Source organism: Erpetoichthys calabaricus, chromosome 8 (assembly GCF_900747795.2).
Source record: "Erpetoichthys calabaricus chromosome 8, fErpCal1.3, whole genome shotgun sequence".
Classification (NCBI taxonomy): Eukaryota; Metazoa; Chordata; class Cladistia; order Polypteriformes; family Polypteridae; genus Erpetoichthys; species Erpetoichthys calabaricus.
The window spans coordinates 183,622,923-183,638,277 of NC_041401.2; the positions used below are offsets into that span (position 1 = coordinate 183,622,923).

The window sequence follows — 15,355 nt, forward strand, 5'->3', positions numbered from 1 at the left end:
GTGAGGAGGCAGGCGAATTATGTATTAAGATTACTAATCAATTAAAATTGTATAGTATAATATTATTACAGTATAATACAGTATTTCTTGAGCTTTTGTTAAAAGGTAAAATTTCCCCTTGGGACTAATAAACTGCTATCTATTGTATAGTGCCTTTCCTTTGCACCTATTAATGAAATCACATATTCCATATGCATTTATGAAATAGAGCCTTATCTCTCTATCCTTCTATTATATAGTGGCTTACGTATGTATCTATCATTTATAAAGTCAATCAGTCATTTTCTAACCTGTTTAGTCCTGAACAGGGTGGTGGGGGTCAGTTAGAGTCTATCCCAACTAGCATAGGGTGCAACGCCGGAATAAACCCTGGACGGGGTGCCAGTCCATCGCAGGACAAATACACACAAACACACACCTCAAGCACACACTTGAGCCAGTTTAGGAAATGCCAACCCATTTGGACTGTGGGAGGAAACTGTAACACCTGGTGGAAACCCACCTGACACGGGGAGAACATGCAAACTTCACATAGGGGGGACCCGGTGATGCAAACCCATGTCTCCTACCACTGTGCCACTATGCTACCCTCAATTATAAAGTGCCTTTATTATTTATCTACAAATGACATAGTGCCTTTCTTAAATATGAAAATACGCATTCGCTTCAAATCTAATCAGTATGCAGCATTTTAATCTGCTGATCTTAAAATGTGACTCATTTCCCTGCGCAGCGTTGGTTCTTGTCTTATGCCCAGTGCTGCCGCGATAGTCAGTGGCCCATGTGACGGTAAACTGGATTAAGTGAGCTCAGAAATGGATTGATGGGATTGCATAACGTTAAGAATGTCATGGAAAATTACCTTTTTCACCTGGAACGCCCAATTCTCCTTTTGATCCTTTGATTCCAGGCAGTCCTTATAAAAATTAACAGTGGTTATGAATAAACTTGAAGTAAGATAAAAGAAACCTAAAATATTAATTTATAATAGCGTTACTTCCTTTATGAAAGAAAATGCAGTTCGTAGAGTACAGAGGAGATCAAGAGGCTTATTATGATAGTTATTGTGAAGTGATCCTCGGAATAGAAAATGTGTTCAATTCAATACAATTTATTTTTATATAAATCATTACAAATCTCAAATCTTTGAAGACATTTACAAATATCATGAAGGTAAACAAAGTAAAACACAAAAAAAGTGTTTGTATGAGTGAATAAACGCTAACAGCACTGGAACACACAGCATTAAAAACATTTGGGTGGCCTAAGACTTATTTATAATTAAAAAGAAGACTACCTGGTAAGCCTTTCTCTCCCAAGTCTCCTTTATCGCCTCTGTCTCCCTTGATTCCAGGGGGTCCGCGTTCCCCATTTGATCCACTAATCCCAGAATCACCTGTAAAATAGAAAACAGAGAAATTAAGCAAAAAAAAAAATATCCACCTTAATAAAAGGAGAAGTGTCTGTGTATCTGACTGGTTGCTATGACTCTTTCATTCCAACAGATGGCACCTCACAAACATTTGTAGTTAAAAAAAATGAATTGGAATTTGTTATTCAACAGATGGCACATCATAAACATTTGTTTTAAAAAGCTGTTGTGCTGTGAGGCACTTGTGATCGCACAGAAACTTGTCTTCTGATTGGCTTGTGACTTTGGCTCTGCCTGATCTCGTCCTATCAGAGCTTCTTCCAGTTTACAATTGCCTTTGGATTGTGTAAGACACCATTGGACTCACTGACATTTTGATTTGTTTTTGCAATGTCTCTAAATGAAAGGCCTGCATGTCTAAGGGTAATAATGCTCTGTCTCACTTAATTTGTTAATTGCCATTTTCTTGCCATTATCACTGGAATATTGTCCAAGTCATACTTCAGAGGGTGTAGTAACACAGTCTGCTCCAACTCTGCTTTAAGACACACAGATGGCTTTTAAGTAATCAACAGAAGTTAGGACACCTGTGCAAATTGTTTGCTTCACCGTGCAAAGCTTCATTTACTTTAATTGCTTAAGAATGTCCGTAGGTTGTAAACAATTAGTTGTTCCCTGAAGTTTCAGTTTTTGCTACCCTAAACTTTAAATTTAACCCTCTGGCAATTTACTGCTTACCTTTTCACCATTTTAGGTAAATTCATTGCATTTCAACTAATTAAATTTGATGAAAAAGCAAGGTGTTCTAAACCTTTTGACTGGTAGTGTATCTCCTTTGGACTTGTAGTCCTTGTGATAGATGGCCAGGAACCCTGCCCTGCCGGGATGCCTGGAGGAAGGAGGAACCGGGAGAGCGGCACTTCTTTTCCCTGGGCACCCGGACTGTCCTTGATCCCTGGGGGACAATGCTTCTGGGACACCAGGAAGTGCTGACGGACCAGTGGTGGTTTATGCCCGGAGTGCTTCCGTGTGCAAGGGCAGCACTTCCACCACATTGGGGAGTGTCAAATTCCATCATTCGGCACCTGGAGCACATCCAGGGGCCAGAAAAAATGGGCCGCCTCACTCCATTTGAGGAGCCGGATGTCGGGTGGAAGTAGGACGGAGCTTGCGAGACAGGAGTGGAGGCGGCCGAAAGAACCAAGGACTGTGCAATCGTGTATATATTGTAAATAGTTATGTAAGTAAACATGTGTGTTGTGAACACTGCTTTGTCGTTTCTGTTTGTGGCCGGGTTACCTCTTACATTCTTCACTTCTGAAAATCTGTTTAACTTAAGCAAACAACTTCCAGAAACAAAAAAATGTGCTAAAATTAAACTTAATCTAAATATTTTAAAGACATTTTAACGATTTATATTGTCTGATGATGTAGAAAACATTAAATTAATGAAACTCATACATTAATAAGTCGATTAACACTAGGGGGCAGTAAACGGAGGAAACGATGATATATAATTAATTGTCTAATATTCACTTTACCGTAAAAGTCACACATGTGGCTGCCACTCTTTGTCTCCTTGCCTGTCTTTCATCCAGTCCTTGCAATTCTGGCCATGTCTGCTTCCCACCAATTAGCATAAAGTGGGAATATGAGATGAACATGTGTATTTTATTTCAACATGAGCATATCCCAGAATGGAAAATTGTTAAAATTTTATTTGCCTCTTTTTCAGATGCATAAATGTTTGTTACTTTACCTCTTTCTCCCTTATCTCCTTTTATGCCAGCAACTCCTTGTGCTCCTGGGAACCCTGCATAAACAGAATCATTTATTAAAACGTCTGAATCGAAAGACAAGACAACACCATTTGGAAAACTAAGCATTGTTTCTATTTACTTGTTTAGGGTGCCTCACTGCCTGCATGCTAGATATTTTCACAGGAAGTTACTTAGGACATTCTTCTTTCTGTTTTTCCAACACCTGGCGCACACTAAGTGACTCACTCAGCAGAATCTGTTTCAGGGCAGCTATTACAAAAAGGTGATCACTCAAAGAGTGTCCTGTTTAACAGCTGCTATGCGTAAATACTTCATCAAAACTATAAATTCTTTTACATATTCATCCATCCATCTATCCATCCTATACATCCATCCATCAATTTATTTTCCAAATAGATAAATGTATTTATACTAGGTGGCATTAGAATACTGTAAAGTGGATCATTAAATATCAGCCTGACTCATGGTTAACCGTAATTGCATAGAACTCTAAACCTGAGTCACGCTCGGGGTTAACGCCAAGGAGTCCACCCAAGTAAAGCCCTTTCAAGGATATGAACCCAAGAGTCCAGTGCAACTGAAACAGCAGCACTAACTACTCATCAACCATACAGAACATTCAGTTTGTCAACTCTAATCATTCTCTGCTGACTCTTCCTATGAAGTCAGTAGACGGATTGGGAGAGCATGGGGGGTCATGAGGTCGCTGGAAACGAGTGTGTGGCGCTCCCGATATCTCTGCAAAAGGACTTTAGAGTCCTGGTGCTTCCTGTCTTGCTATATGGTTGCGAGACATGGACGCTATCCAGTGACCTGAGATGAAGACTGGACTCCTTTGGTACTGTGTCTCTCCTTGGGTACCGTTGGTTTGACTTTGTGTTGCTCATGGAGTCCCGAATGAGGCACATTGCCTGCATTGTGAGGGAGCGTCAATTACGGCACTATGGCCATATGGCGTGTTTCCCCGAGGGTGATCCAGCTAGTAAGATCCTCATTGTTGGGGACCTGAGTGGCTGGACCAGGCCAAGGTGTCGCCCATGTAACACCTGGCTACGGCAGATAGAGGGTCATTTCCGGAGGGTGGGATTGGACCGCGTATCTGCCTGAGGGGTGGCCAACCGGGATCCCGAGTTGTTTCGTCCTGTAGTGGGTGCAGCAATGCACTGTACCAACTTGACTTGACTTACTACATTTAAATATGAAATATAATGTAAATGACTGCCCCATCCAGGGGGGGATTCCTGCTCTGTGAGATACGCTCCACCACCTAAGACCTGCAATGTCATTCCGTGTTCTGTAATGTAAATGGTGCATTGCCACCCTGAGGCACTCAGCTATTTAAACGCAAACACATCAATGTCGGTCACTTTCTCAAGCACTCGTTTTCATAACCTGACCTTCTGCTATTTGCATGGCACAACTCTGAAGTTTTTTTGTTTTTTTTTCTTTCATTTTTAATACTCAAATGACCATTGATCATTATTATTTTATTTTTTGGCTGTTGGTCATGTTAGATTCTAAAAACATTTCCTGTTTTTCTTTTATTTTTCAATCATCGTAACCTCATAAAACCTGCCCTATAAGGTGAACTCAGAGGCACGTGCTACCATGGAATTATACAGGGGGCGTCAAATTATGTTAACATTTGAATGGAGGAAACAATTCATTCACAAAACATACTTCATATGTGCAAGATGATTTACAGGAATGTCTCAAACTGTTCTCCATCAGGTTGTTCAACACACAAAAACCAACGAGCAACAGTACCATTTAAAGCTCAGACACACATTTCGTGGGGAACAGATGATACCACAGTCCGTATTCTGTCCTACAGGTCATTGATATCATGAACTTTCGTGCTATACACATGCGCTCCTTCACTATACCCCATAATCAGAAATCACAGGGTGTCAAATCAGGGGAGTGTGGAGGCCATGGCAATGGCTCACCATGACCTATCCATCAACCTGGAAAGGTGTGGTCAACATAAAAATAATCCATTAGTGTTAACATAATTTTGACTCACCCTGTATTTATGGAATAATTACTCTTAGACAGCGTGTACATTCCGATATGCACCAATCAGCCACAACATTAAAACCACCTGCCTAACTAAAGTTAGCTGACGACACTGCTATCGTGGGCTGCATCAGGAGTGGGCAGGAGGAGGAGTATAGGAACCAAATCAAGGACTTTGTTAAATAGTGAGACTCAAACCACCTACAACTGAACACCAGCAAAACCAAGGATCTGGTGGTGGATTTTAGGAGGACCAGACTCCTCATGACTGTGTGCAGAGGGTGCAGACCTATAAATACCTGGGAGTGCAGCTGGATGATAAACTGGACTGGACTGCCAATACTGATGCTCTGTGCAAGAGAGGACAGAGCCGGCTATACTTCCTTAGAAGGCTGGCGTCTTTCAACATCTGCAATAAGATGCTGCAGATGTTCTATCAGGTGGTTGTGGTGAGCTCCCTCTTCTACGTGGTGGTGTGCTGGGGAGGCAGCATAAAGAAGAGGGACGCCTCACGCCTGGACAAACTGGTGAGGAAGGCAGGCTCTATTGTAGGCATGGAGCTGGACAGTTTGACATCTGGGGCAGAGCGACGGGCGCTGAGCAGACTCCTGTCAATCATGGAGAATCCACTGCATCCACTAAACAGGATCATCTCCAGACAGAGGAGCAGCTTCAGCGACAGACTGCTGTCACCGTCCTGCTCCACTGACAGACAGAGGAGATCGTTCCTCCCCCACACTATGTGACTCTTTAATCCCACCTGGGGGGTAAACGTTAACATTATACAGGGGGTCCTCGGGTTACAACATCTCATATGTCCTTTTCCTTTTTCTGTGGCTTAGTTGTGTTTTTATGTTTTGGATTATGATTTTGCAAATGTGTTAGGATAGGTAAGTGACTTAGGCTATCGATGTATCTGGATACATCACTATTGTAGGAACGGAACTGTGTCGTAACCTGAGGACCCCCTGTACAATGTTATTGACTGTTATACCTGCCTCGCACTCTCCACCTTGCATTTTTTAACTTGCACTGTGTTTTTATCACTCTTTAATTAATATTTTTTTTATCAGTATGCTGCTGCTGGAGTTGTGAATTTCCCCTTGGGGATTAATAAAGTATCTATCTATCTATCTATCTATCTATCTATCTATCTATCTATCTATCTATCTATCTATCTATCTATCTATCTATCTATCTATCTATCTATCTATCTATCTATCTATCTATCTATCTATCTATCTATCTATCTATCTATCTATCTATCTATCTATCTATTGTGAGAAATAGAGGCACTGTCGACCCCTTGAACCCTCAGACCAGACGTCAGACACCAGATAAAAGTCCAATAATAATATTTATTTGAACAAATACGTGCACAAAGCACCCTCCTCTACACAATACTCCTACAATAATAATAAACTACAATAATTAACAATCCTCCACACTCCCAGACACTTAGCCACCCTACCACCCAGCTCAGCTCAGCGTCTGGGATTCCCCATCATCCTTTTATAGTCCTTGACCCGGAAGTGTTTCGCTTTCTCTGTCCATGTGACATGGGACACTTCCGGGTCAGATAAAAATCCTTTTTCTTCACCCCGGAAGCACGTCATTCCTTGTGTCGCTGTGATTAAGATGCACTTCCGGGTTAAGGTGCAAATAACAATCTCTGGGCCTCCCTGCAGCGACTCCTGGCGGGCCCCCATGGTATCCAGCAGGGCTGTGCATTAAAAGTCCACTGTCCATAACTGCTGGCATTCGGGCTAACTCCATGCTGCAAGGAGGGCTCCATCTGGCGGCCTGGGGATTTGGCCTGGTTAAATAGCCAGCCATATCTCTATCTATCTATCTATCTATCTATCTATCTATCTATCTATCTATCTATCTATCTATCTATCTATCTATCTATCTATCTATCTATCTATCTATCTATCTATCTATCTATCTATCTATCTATCTATCTATCTATCTATCTATCTATCTATCTATCTATCTATGGTCAAACAGCTCTGATCCACTGAGGCAGGGACTCCTCAAGACCTCTCAAGGTGTCCTGTGGTATCTGCATCAAGATGTTAGCAGAAGATCCTTTAAGTCCTTTAACTAAGTTGCGTGGTGGGCACTCAGTAGATAGGACTTGTTTTTCCAGCACATTCTACAGATCCTTGCTCAAACTGAGATCAGGGGAATTTGGAGGTCAACAACAACAACAACATTTCTTTCTAGAGCATGTTTTCATACAAATTATGGAGTTCAAAAAGTGCTTTACAAGATGAAGAAAGAAAAAAGAAAAATATAAAAATAAGATTAGGCTATAGTAAGTAACAAAGAATAAAGTAAGGTCCGATGGCCAGGAGGGTGGATCATGTCAACGCCTTGATCGGTTTGTCGCATTCCTCAAACCATTCCTGAACAATTTTTGCAGTGTGGCAGGGCACATTATCCTGCTGAAAGAGGCCACTGCCATCAGGGAATACGATTACCATCAAGGGGTGTACGTGGTCTGCAACAATCTTTAGACAGGTGGTGCTGTGGTAAAGTGAGGTATACGACTGATTACAGTTTTAAATAAATAATCGCCGCACTCACTGCTTTATTAGGGGGGCAGGGGCGTGGTAGCGTGGCGAGAGTGGTTCCCATGCGTGACACAGGTGGTCCCGCACTTAAGTGCACAAGTGCGGAATTGTAATTGGTGCCATGAACTGCTAATCATCACAGTTGTGTCACATGTCCCCCATTTTAAAAGGGAGAAGCACAAGTGTGAGGGGTGAAAAAGGAAAGATGCAATGGAGGTTAAAGGAAGAAGGCGGCAGGAGGAAAAGAGAGCTGGTGCGGGAGCTAGCAAACGAGCAAAAGGGAGCAGGCCCATGAGAGAGAAAGCAGGCAACTGGGAGGAGAGCCCCGGGGGAACAGTGTATAGCTGACACTCGGGTTGATCCTGTTGAGCAGTTCCAAGCAGCAGGAATGACCTGGAAGATGAACGGTTTGCCGCTTAAGGCCGAGAATGCAGTGGGTGTTGAGGAGGCTTTGGGGAAGGTCCCAACGTGAGCGCTCTGGCCTTTGGGGACCCGTGGCTCAGTCTGTCAAGGGAGCCTGTATGTAGTCATGGGACGGAAGGCAACCGGACCTGTGCAAGATCAATAGGGCAACTACTCTGCTGCAAGGCCTGTATGAGATAAGCAGAGGAGCCACCAGATAAAGGAAAAGGTACCAGGTTTTTAAAAACGGACTGTTCCTTCCAGTATTTTAACCTCGTTTTTAACAGAATTTTTTATTTGATTTTTTACCTCCACATTCACCCGTTTTAATGGATTATTTATTTGTCAGTTGAGCACTGCACTTTCTTTTTGGACACTGTTTAGTTTTGATTGTTTTTAATAGCAGCACTGAACTCTTTTGCACCTTCCCCTTGCTTTGTGTACGGTCCTAATTTGTCCAGCTCATCTCGGTCATGACTATCGACAGTGTCGGGCTCAAGAGGCTCATCAATGAGAAGAGGGAGTAAGGAGCCAACCTGCAATGTCACAGGTACAGTACATGTCCAAGTAACATCCACATGAATGTCAGGACCCAAGGTTTCTCAACAACAATGCCCAGAGCATCACACAGCCTCTGCCAGGTTGCCTTCTTCTCATAGTGCACCCTACTGCTATCTCTTCCTCAGATAAATGACACACACACACACACACTTACCTTCCACGTGGGACTCGTCAGCTCAGACCACCTTCTTCCATTGGTCCATGGTCCAGTTCTGATGCTCACATACCCATTGTAGGTGCTTTTCGAGGCAGACTGGGGTCAACATGGGCATTGTGACTGCTCTGTGGCTATGCAGCACTATTACGGTGCTGGTTACAATGCTCTGTGTTTTCTGACACCTTTCTGTCATGGCCAGCATTAAGAGTGGTACAATTACTCTTGTGTGGGATCGGACACTCGCCATGCGCATCAGTCAGCCTTGAGCACCTAAAACCCTGCTGCTGGTTCACTGGTTGTCCTTCTTTTGATAGATACTAACTACAGCATGTGATAAATGGTCCATGGCACTGGGCAGATTTGAAATTAAAAGTCATGCCCCATGAGGTGCAGCTCAGATCAGACGCGGATGGGTGCAAATGTGCTTCGTTCCAGGGACAGTTGGGGTGCCTGGTTGATTGTGCACACATGTGCGAATGCCTCGTTATTGTCTTGGAGAAAGAGACGCATCACACCTGAACCCAATTAGACAGGTCATGATAAGAGGAGCCTAAACAGCAGAAGGGAGAGTAATGGATAAAATAAAAGAACACAAAAGGAAAAAAGTCAGAAGTTAAAATAGGGAGCCAAAGGAAGGAACAGGTGAGAAGGCAGCATGGAAGAAAGGAGGGAGGCAGTTAGGAGGAGAGACCCTTGGGGATCGTGAGGCCTACACTCAGGAACTGAAGAAGGCCACTCCAGTTGAGCGTCTTGGTGTAGTTGGAGTGACCCGGAGAGCACTCCTATGTAAGTCTGGGTAGAGGCAGCGGGAGAAGAATGGAGTGAGGTGAGGTTCAGATTGGGACCCTGTTGAGAGCCATGGACAGCAGAGACCCGGGCCTGTAAATGAAGGTTGGTGATGCCTGTCTGTTGATCATGTCCTCTACTGCAAGATCTGGTGTGGGATAAGCAGAGGAGGTGTCGGTTTTTTAAAGGATGAACCTGGAACTGAGATTTTACTGCCTTAGGATTTTAGTCTCATTTTTATGGATTAGTTGTGGGATTTTAACCTCCACAATAGTCACTGATTGGTTTATTTATTTACTTATTAAATGTTTACACTGCACCTTTGTATCACTTTTGTTTTCGGGATTGCTTTTAATAAAAGCATTTGGCACTTTTCTCCTACCCCTTGTCTGGATGTAAGTGTCCTCATTTGCCCAGCTCATCTTTTCCACCTACCCCTTGTCTGGATGTATGTGTCCTCATTTGACCGGCTCATCTGGCTTATGACTATCGACAATGGTGGGTTCAAGAGGCTACCAAATGGCAGGGGGAGCTTGGAACCAATCCACACCATCACACTACGTACTGGGAGCACCACATAAGGCCGGCCATTTTGATAATGCTTTGTCTAGCCATCACAATTTCACCCTTGTCAATGTCACTCAAATCCTTATGCTTGCCCATCTTTCCTGCCTGCAACGCATCACCTTGAAGAGATGACTGTTAACTTACTGCCTAATATATCCTACTACATGACAGATGCCATTGTAACCAGTGTGATGGATGACCGGCGAGAGTTTCCGGCCCTCACCCCCAGGCTGCCAGGAGGAGCTCTCCCAACAGCATGGACGTGCCCCGAATTCCAGCAGGGCCTCATGGACTTTGTAGTTTTTATACACAGCCCTGCTGGATACCTTGGGGACCACCGGGAGTCGCTGTAGGGAGGCTCGTGGACTCTTATGTGCCACATAACCTGGAAGTACGTCCTGGTCACATGAACAGGAGAAATGACGTACTTCCAGGTTGAAGAAAAGGACTTTTTACCCTGGCCCGGAAGTAATAAGGACTTGTGGGTTATGGAACAGGAACACCTCTGGGTCAGGGGGTATAAAGGACCATGGGAAAGCCCAGACATTGAGCTGAGCTGGGAGGTAGGGTGGCGAAGTGTCTGGGAGTGGAGGATTGGTTATTGTTGGTGATTAGTGTACTTATATGTGTAGTGTGGAGTGGAGGGTGCTTTGTGCACATAGTTATTATAAAATAAATAATAATTATAATTTTACCCGGTGTTTGGAGTGGTACCTGAGGGTTCAAGAGGTAGATAAGCACCTCTACTGCTATACCAGATAACCAAAGTTATTCACTTCACCTGTTGGTGGTTTTAATGTTGGGGCTGATCGGTGTAAATACCCTAACATATATCTTAATATGCGACTACTTGTCATTGTAAGAATCTCAATTTTTGTACTTGTTAATAAAAAGTGGATTAGAAAATGAATTAACATAAGATAATGTAGTATGATGTCAAAGAGTCATTTCACACCAGCTTCTGGCATACTGCATGACTCTGGGCATGTTACTTTATTTGATGGTTCTGTATTTGCAACATGGGCCTTCCATTTTGTATAAATGTAATGTATTTTAGGGTATGTTAGTAAACCCATCAAATAAAATGAAAATGACCATAAGCATACATATTTTGTTGTTTCTTGTCTGTAGTTACCTTTTGTGGAATCCGAGTACACTTTTATACCTGGGAGGCACAGGTTAGTCCCCGATTTCCATTGCTGGCCCAGGAGCTGTCTTTCTGAGGTTTGTGAATTGTCTTTGTTTCTGCTTGGTTTTCACTTTAGGTTGTCTCAAGCATCAGTAATTTCAGGTAATTACATATATCAAGGACATTGAATGAAGGTACCTCGGATGTTGGCATGTCAGTATAATGGTGGACTATTACTGGATGATTCATAGGGGAGCACCAGATATAGTCTTCCAACGTCACACGATCAAATGAAAAAATCAAGAAGTGACAAAAACTAGAGATGTTATATGTGAGCTGATAATAATAATAATAATTCTTTCCATGTATATAGCGCTTTTCTCACTACTCAAAGCGCAAAGCAATTGCAGGTTAAGGGCCTTATTCAAGGGCCCAACAGAGCAGAGTCCCTATTGGCCTTTATGGGATTTGAAGCGGCAACCTTCCGATTGCCAGTGCAGATCCCTAGCCTCAGAGCCACCACTCCGCTTCTGATGAGTTTGTAGTAGTTTTTTCTTTACATATATGTTTAAAAAGAGTACTTGACTTGGAACAATACTGTATACATGAATACATAGTGTAATTCGTTTAATTTTAATTACATTTCTTTTCAGTTTTGTACTTAAGTGTGATGTGCTGAAAACCTTCTAATTATTTTTGCTTTGTCTCCTCCCCTACCATAACCTATCATCTATGTAGGAGGAGCGAAAGTTTTAGATTCATCAAAAATTTCGATATCTGGTTTATGACGGATCTCAACGTTTTAGGGTCCCCTGATATTGAAAACATTGATATTTAGATGATAGGTGTGTGTCTGTCTTTGTGTCACAGTTTCTTGAGGACGGTCTTGAGCAAAAACGACCAGACGGAAAAATAGCAAACTCGAAACTTCAGCCTGTTATGAGATGACAGCGTGCTGATTAGTTTTTGAGCCAAATCGTGCAAGAGAAAGTGACACTCTAGAGGAACCTCCAAATGGCGTAATTCTGCAATTAATGATGAATTCTTCTTGTCAATTACTATCGTAAGGACCTATTTTATGATCAAAAAGATCAGCATCAGAGCGGTAAATAATTACTGAAATGTTATAGAATAGTTCAGGTAATTTGGTTCCTAGGGCACAAAGCCTACTGACCCTCATGTCCGAATTTTTCTTATTGTATTCATGAATGTAAATAAAAATAACTATTCATAATTAAAAACAATATTTTACTTGTTAAATTTTTCAGACTTGTGTATTGCTGCTCAGGTGGGCAACCTCACAGACTATCAGATGGGAAAATACAATAGAATTGTTACCTCTTTCTCCTTGGATTCCCTTTTCTCCTGTTGCTCCTTCAACTCCCTGTATTCCTAGGTGTAAAAATTAAAAATTGTCAGTAATCTTCAGCCATCCATTTTCTTTTTCAATCCAATTACATTGAAGGAAGTTAAGAGAGAACGGAGCCAGTTGTTTAAGAAGACTTAAATGATTGCAGTGCTAAAAATATTCATGTAGTCTCTGAAACTGCTGTGGTTCTCATTGTAGCTTCATGGGATGGGTCGAGCCTAGCATTGGGTACTTTGATGAAAACAGTATGGGATGTCAGGTGACTGCATGACTCATAACTGGTCATTTATTCTGGGACAGTTTAGTGTCACCCATCAATCTACTGTAACATGCACAGCTGTAGGATATGGGACTATGCACAAAAGACTCACATAGTCACAGAAAGAATATAAAAGCTCCTCATGGGGATTGACTGGACCCCTGGAGCCGTGAGGCAGGTGCAACATTTGTTAAGCCATCACTTAAAAGCCTTAAAAGTATGCATAATGGCAGAAGACCTTTACCTAGCGACCCTTTCTCTCCTGTTTCTCCTTTAATTCCAGTATCACCCTTCTCTCCTGATAGTCCTTGAAGTCCTTTTTCTCCTTTCATACCTGAAATTCCTAAGAATTGTAAGAAAAAAATATTGTGAAAAATGAGAAACTATGCATTTACTCTCTTAATTCATTTGAATATTCCTTCAACAAAAGGTATGCACTGCAATAGTAAATATTTTTTTAGGGACTCTAAACTGAAAATTTTCTTCTGATGGTTGTAACATTTTTGAGTAGCTTTGAATTCTCAGACATACAGTGGTTAGACATCTAAACGTTATAATTTTTATCAAACGACAGACCCCAGACAACAAAAAAAAGTGTTTCTTGAAATTGGTGGGCTAAAAACAGCCCTGTGCATGGTAAGAGAGTCACACCCTGGTTTTAACAACTTCAAATTTAGTCTTGTGAAGCAAGTAGGAAATCCTTGTTGTTATGAGACATGTAGCATGTTTAAAATTATTGTGAGAAACCGTAGGTCCCAGAGATAATTTCTTAGCCAAAATTGTGTTCAGATAAAGAACAGGGTCAAAACTAGGAGATCGAAAATAATCAGGAGACTAAGAATCTAAGAGCGACATGTTAATCAGAAGCTGAAGGTATAATGAAAGTCAGAAAACAACACAAACCTAACACTCGGGCCTGCTTTGAAAAATAAGCTAACTGCACTAAGATTTGAATCATAGACAATCCACTGAGGGATACGGTGGGGAAGAATTATTTTTATGAACTGGTTTCTGTTCTTGGTGTCTTTTCAGGGCCAATTTCATAATTTTGACACTCGTTTTTGGGGTTGTAAAGTATGACTCTGATTTTTGATTTCTTCATTTACTTTAAGTTTTATTAAGCCAAGGTTGCTACAAAATTCTTCAATGTCAGTTGATGTTGTCATGGATCTTTTCCTGATAGATATTGCTGCATGCTTGTGAACCAGTTCTTTTCCAGGCAGCCATATTGCGTAACCATGTCATTGCTTGCTGTGTGAAGGACCCAAAACCCAATAATGTGGGTGAAGGAAGGCTGCACCTCAAATGCTTTGGATGTATATGACTTTCTGCCGCACTTGGATTAAATGACTGGTGTTTCTGATGAAACGATCAGTCGGCCTGTACAATGTGCTTCACCTCTGTGAGCAGAGGTAACTGCAGTTCTTTTTATGTCAGTAATGCCACATACCCTCACAGCAGTTTCATTTCCTGTCAACTTAGGCACATGACCATTTCTCACTCTCGTTAGTTACAGTAAGAGCAGAAAATGCAAGAGCTATCATTTTCAGAGTAGATTAAAACATAATGGAAACACCCTAATAACTTCCATCTTCTGAATTCCTATTTAAACATATTATAGCAAAAACCAAGATGGAAAGACTGAGAGGACACATACAGACTAACAGTTAATCCCAAAAACATTATACATTACAATTTCAATTTACAAAGCTTCAGTAACGCGATCATTCACCTCAATGCAGTGTGGCATATCGACATGTTGGTAAAATTAATACGAAGGATTCACAGGCCTTATATTCAAATATACAATATTTACAGAAACATGTCCCAGTTAAGGTATGTCAGCTCATTCCAACGTAAAGTTATTTCAGTTAGCCATATTGAAGAGATGAAAAAACACCTCATTGATGCTTTGTAAGTGTTATTAAGACCAAAAGAAATGCTAATTAATGTATTGCTACATAATGGTAAGTGATTAATAGATGCATTTTCTGCAGTACCTAAAACTAAAGTGTTACTGTACCTTCATATACTAAAATAATGAAAAATATATATATTTTTTTTTTTTACATTGCCAAGGGATGAGTCGCCCATAGTATGAGCTGGCATTCCACAAGACAAATAAGCAGCTTCAATGCCCGCTGCTGAGGAGCTGATGAAAATGGCAATGCTGCCAAAGTCGCCTTAGAATTCCAACTGTGAGTGAGCTACCTGAAAGAGCGATGTAAAAGAGTAATAATGCATCGGCATTTGGCATCGGCGAGCACTACAGCGGCCCAGTAGTAACAATATGAAATAAGCCAATCGCAGTGAATGAGCCTTTGTGACGACGTTTTAAACAAACATGCTGTGATATAATTTCTGAACAATTTAA

General features: G+C 41.6%; 1 protein-coding gene across 4 annotated transcripts in view; it reads right to left on the reverse strand.

Annotated features, from left to right (window-relative positions):
- The window catches only part of marco (macrophage receptor with collagenous structure), an 89,640-nt gene that overhangs the window by 50,012 nt on the left and 24,273 nt on the right, over window positions 1–15,355 (reverse strand). For all 4 annotated transcript variants that reach the window (XM_051930755.1, XM_051930756.1, XM_051930753.1 and 1 more), the window contains exons 8-12: window positions 13,226–13,324; window positions 12,692–12,745; window positions 3,132–3,185; window positions 1,298–1,396; window positions 863–916 (exon numbers count right to left, since the gene is read on the reverse strand). In XM_051930755.1, the coding sequence (XP_051786715.1) occupies window positions 863–916; window positions 1,298–1,396; window positions 3,132–3,185; window positions 12,692–12,745; window positions 13,226–13,324 (360 nt within the window). The remainder of the gene's footprint in view (window positions 1–862; window positions 917–1,297; window positions 1,397–3,131; window positions 3,186–12,691; window positions 12,746–13,225; window positions 13,325–15,355) is intronic.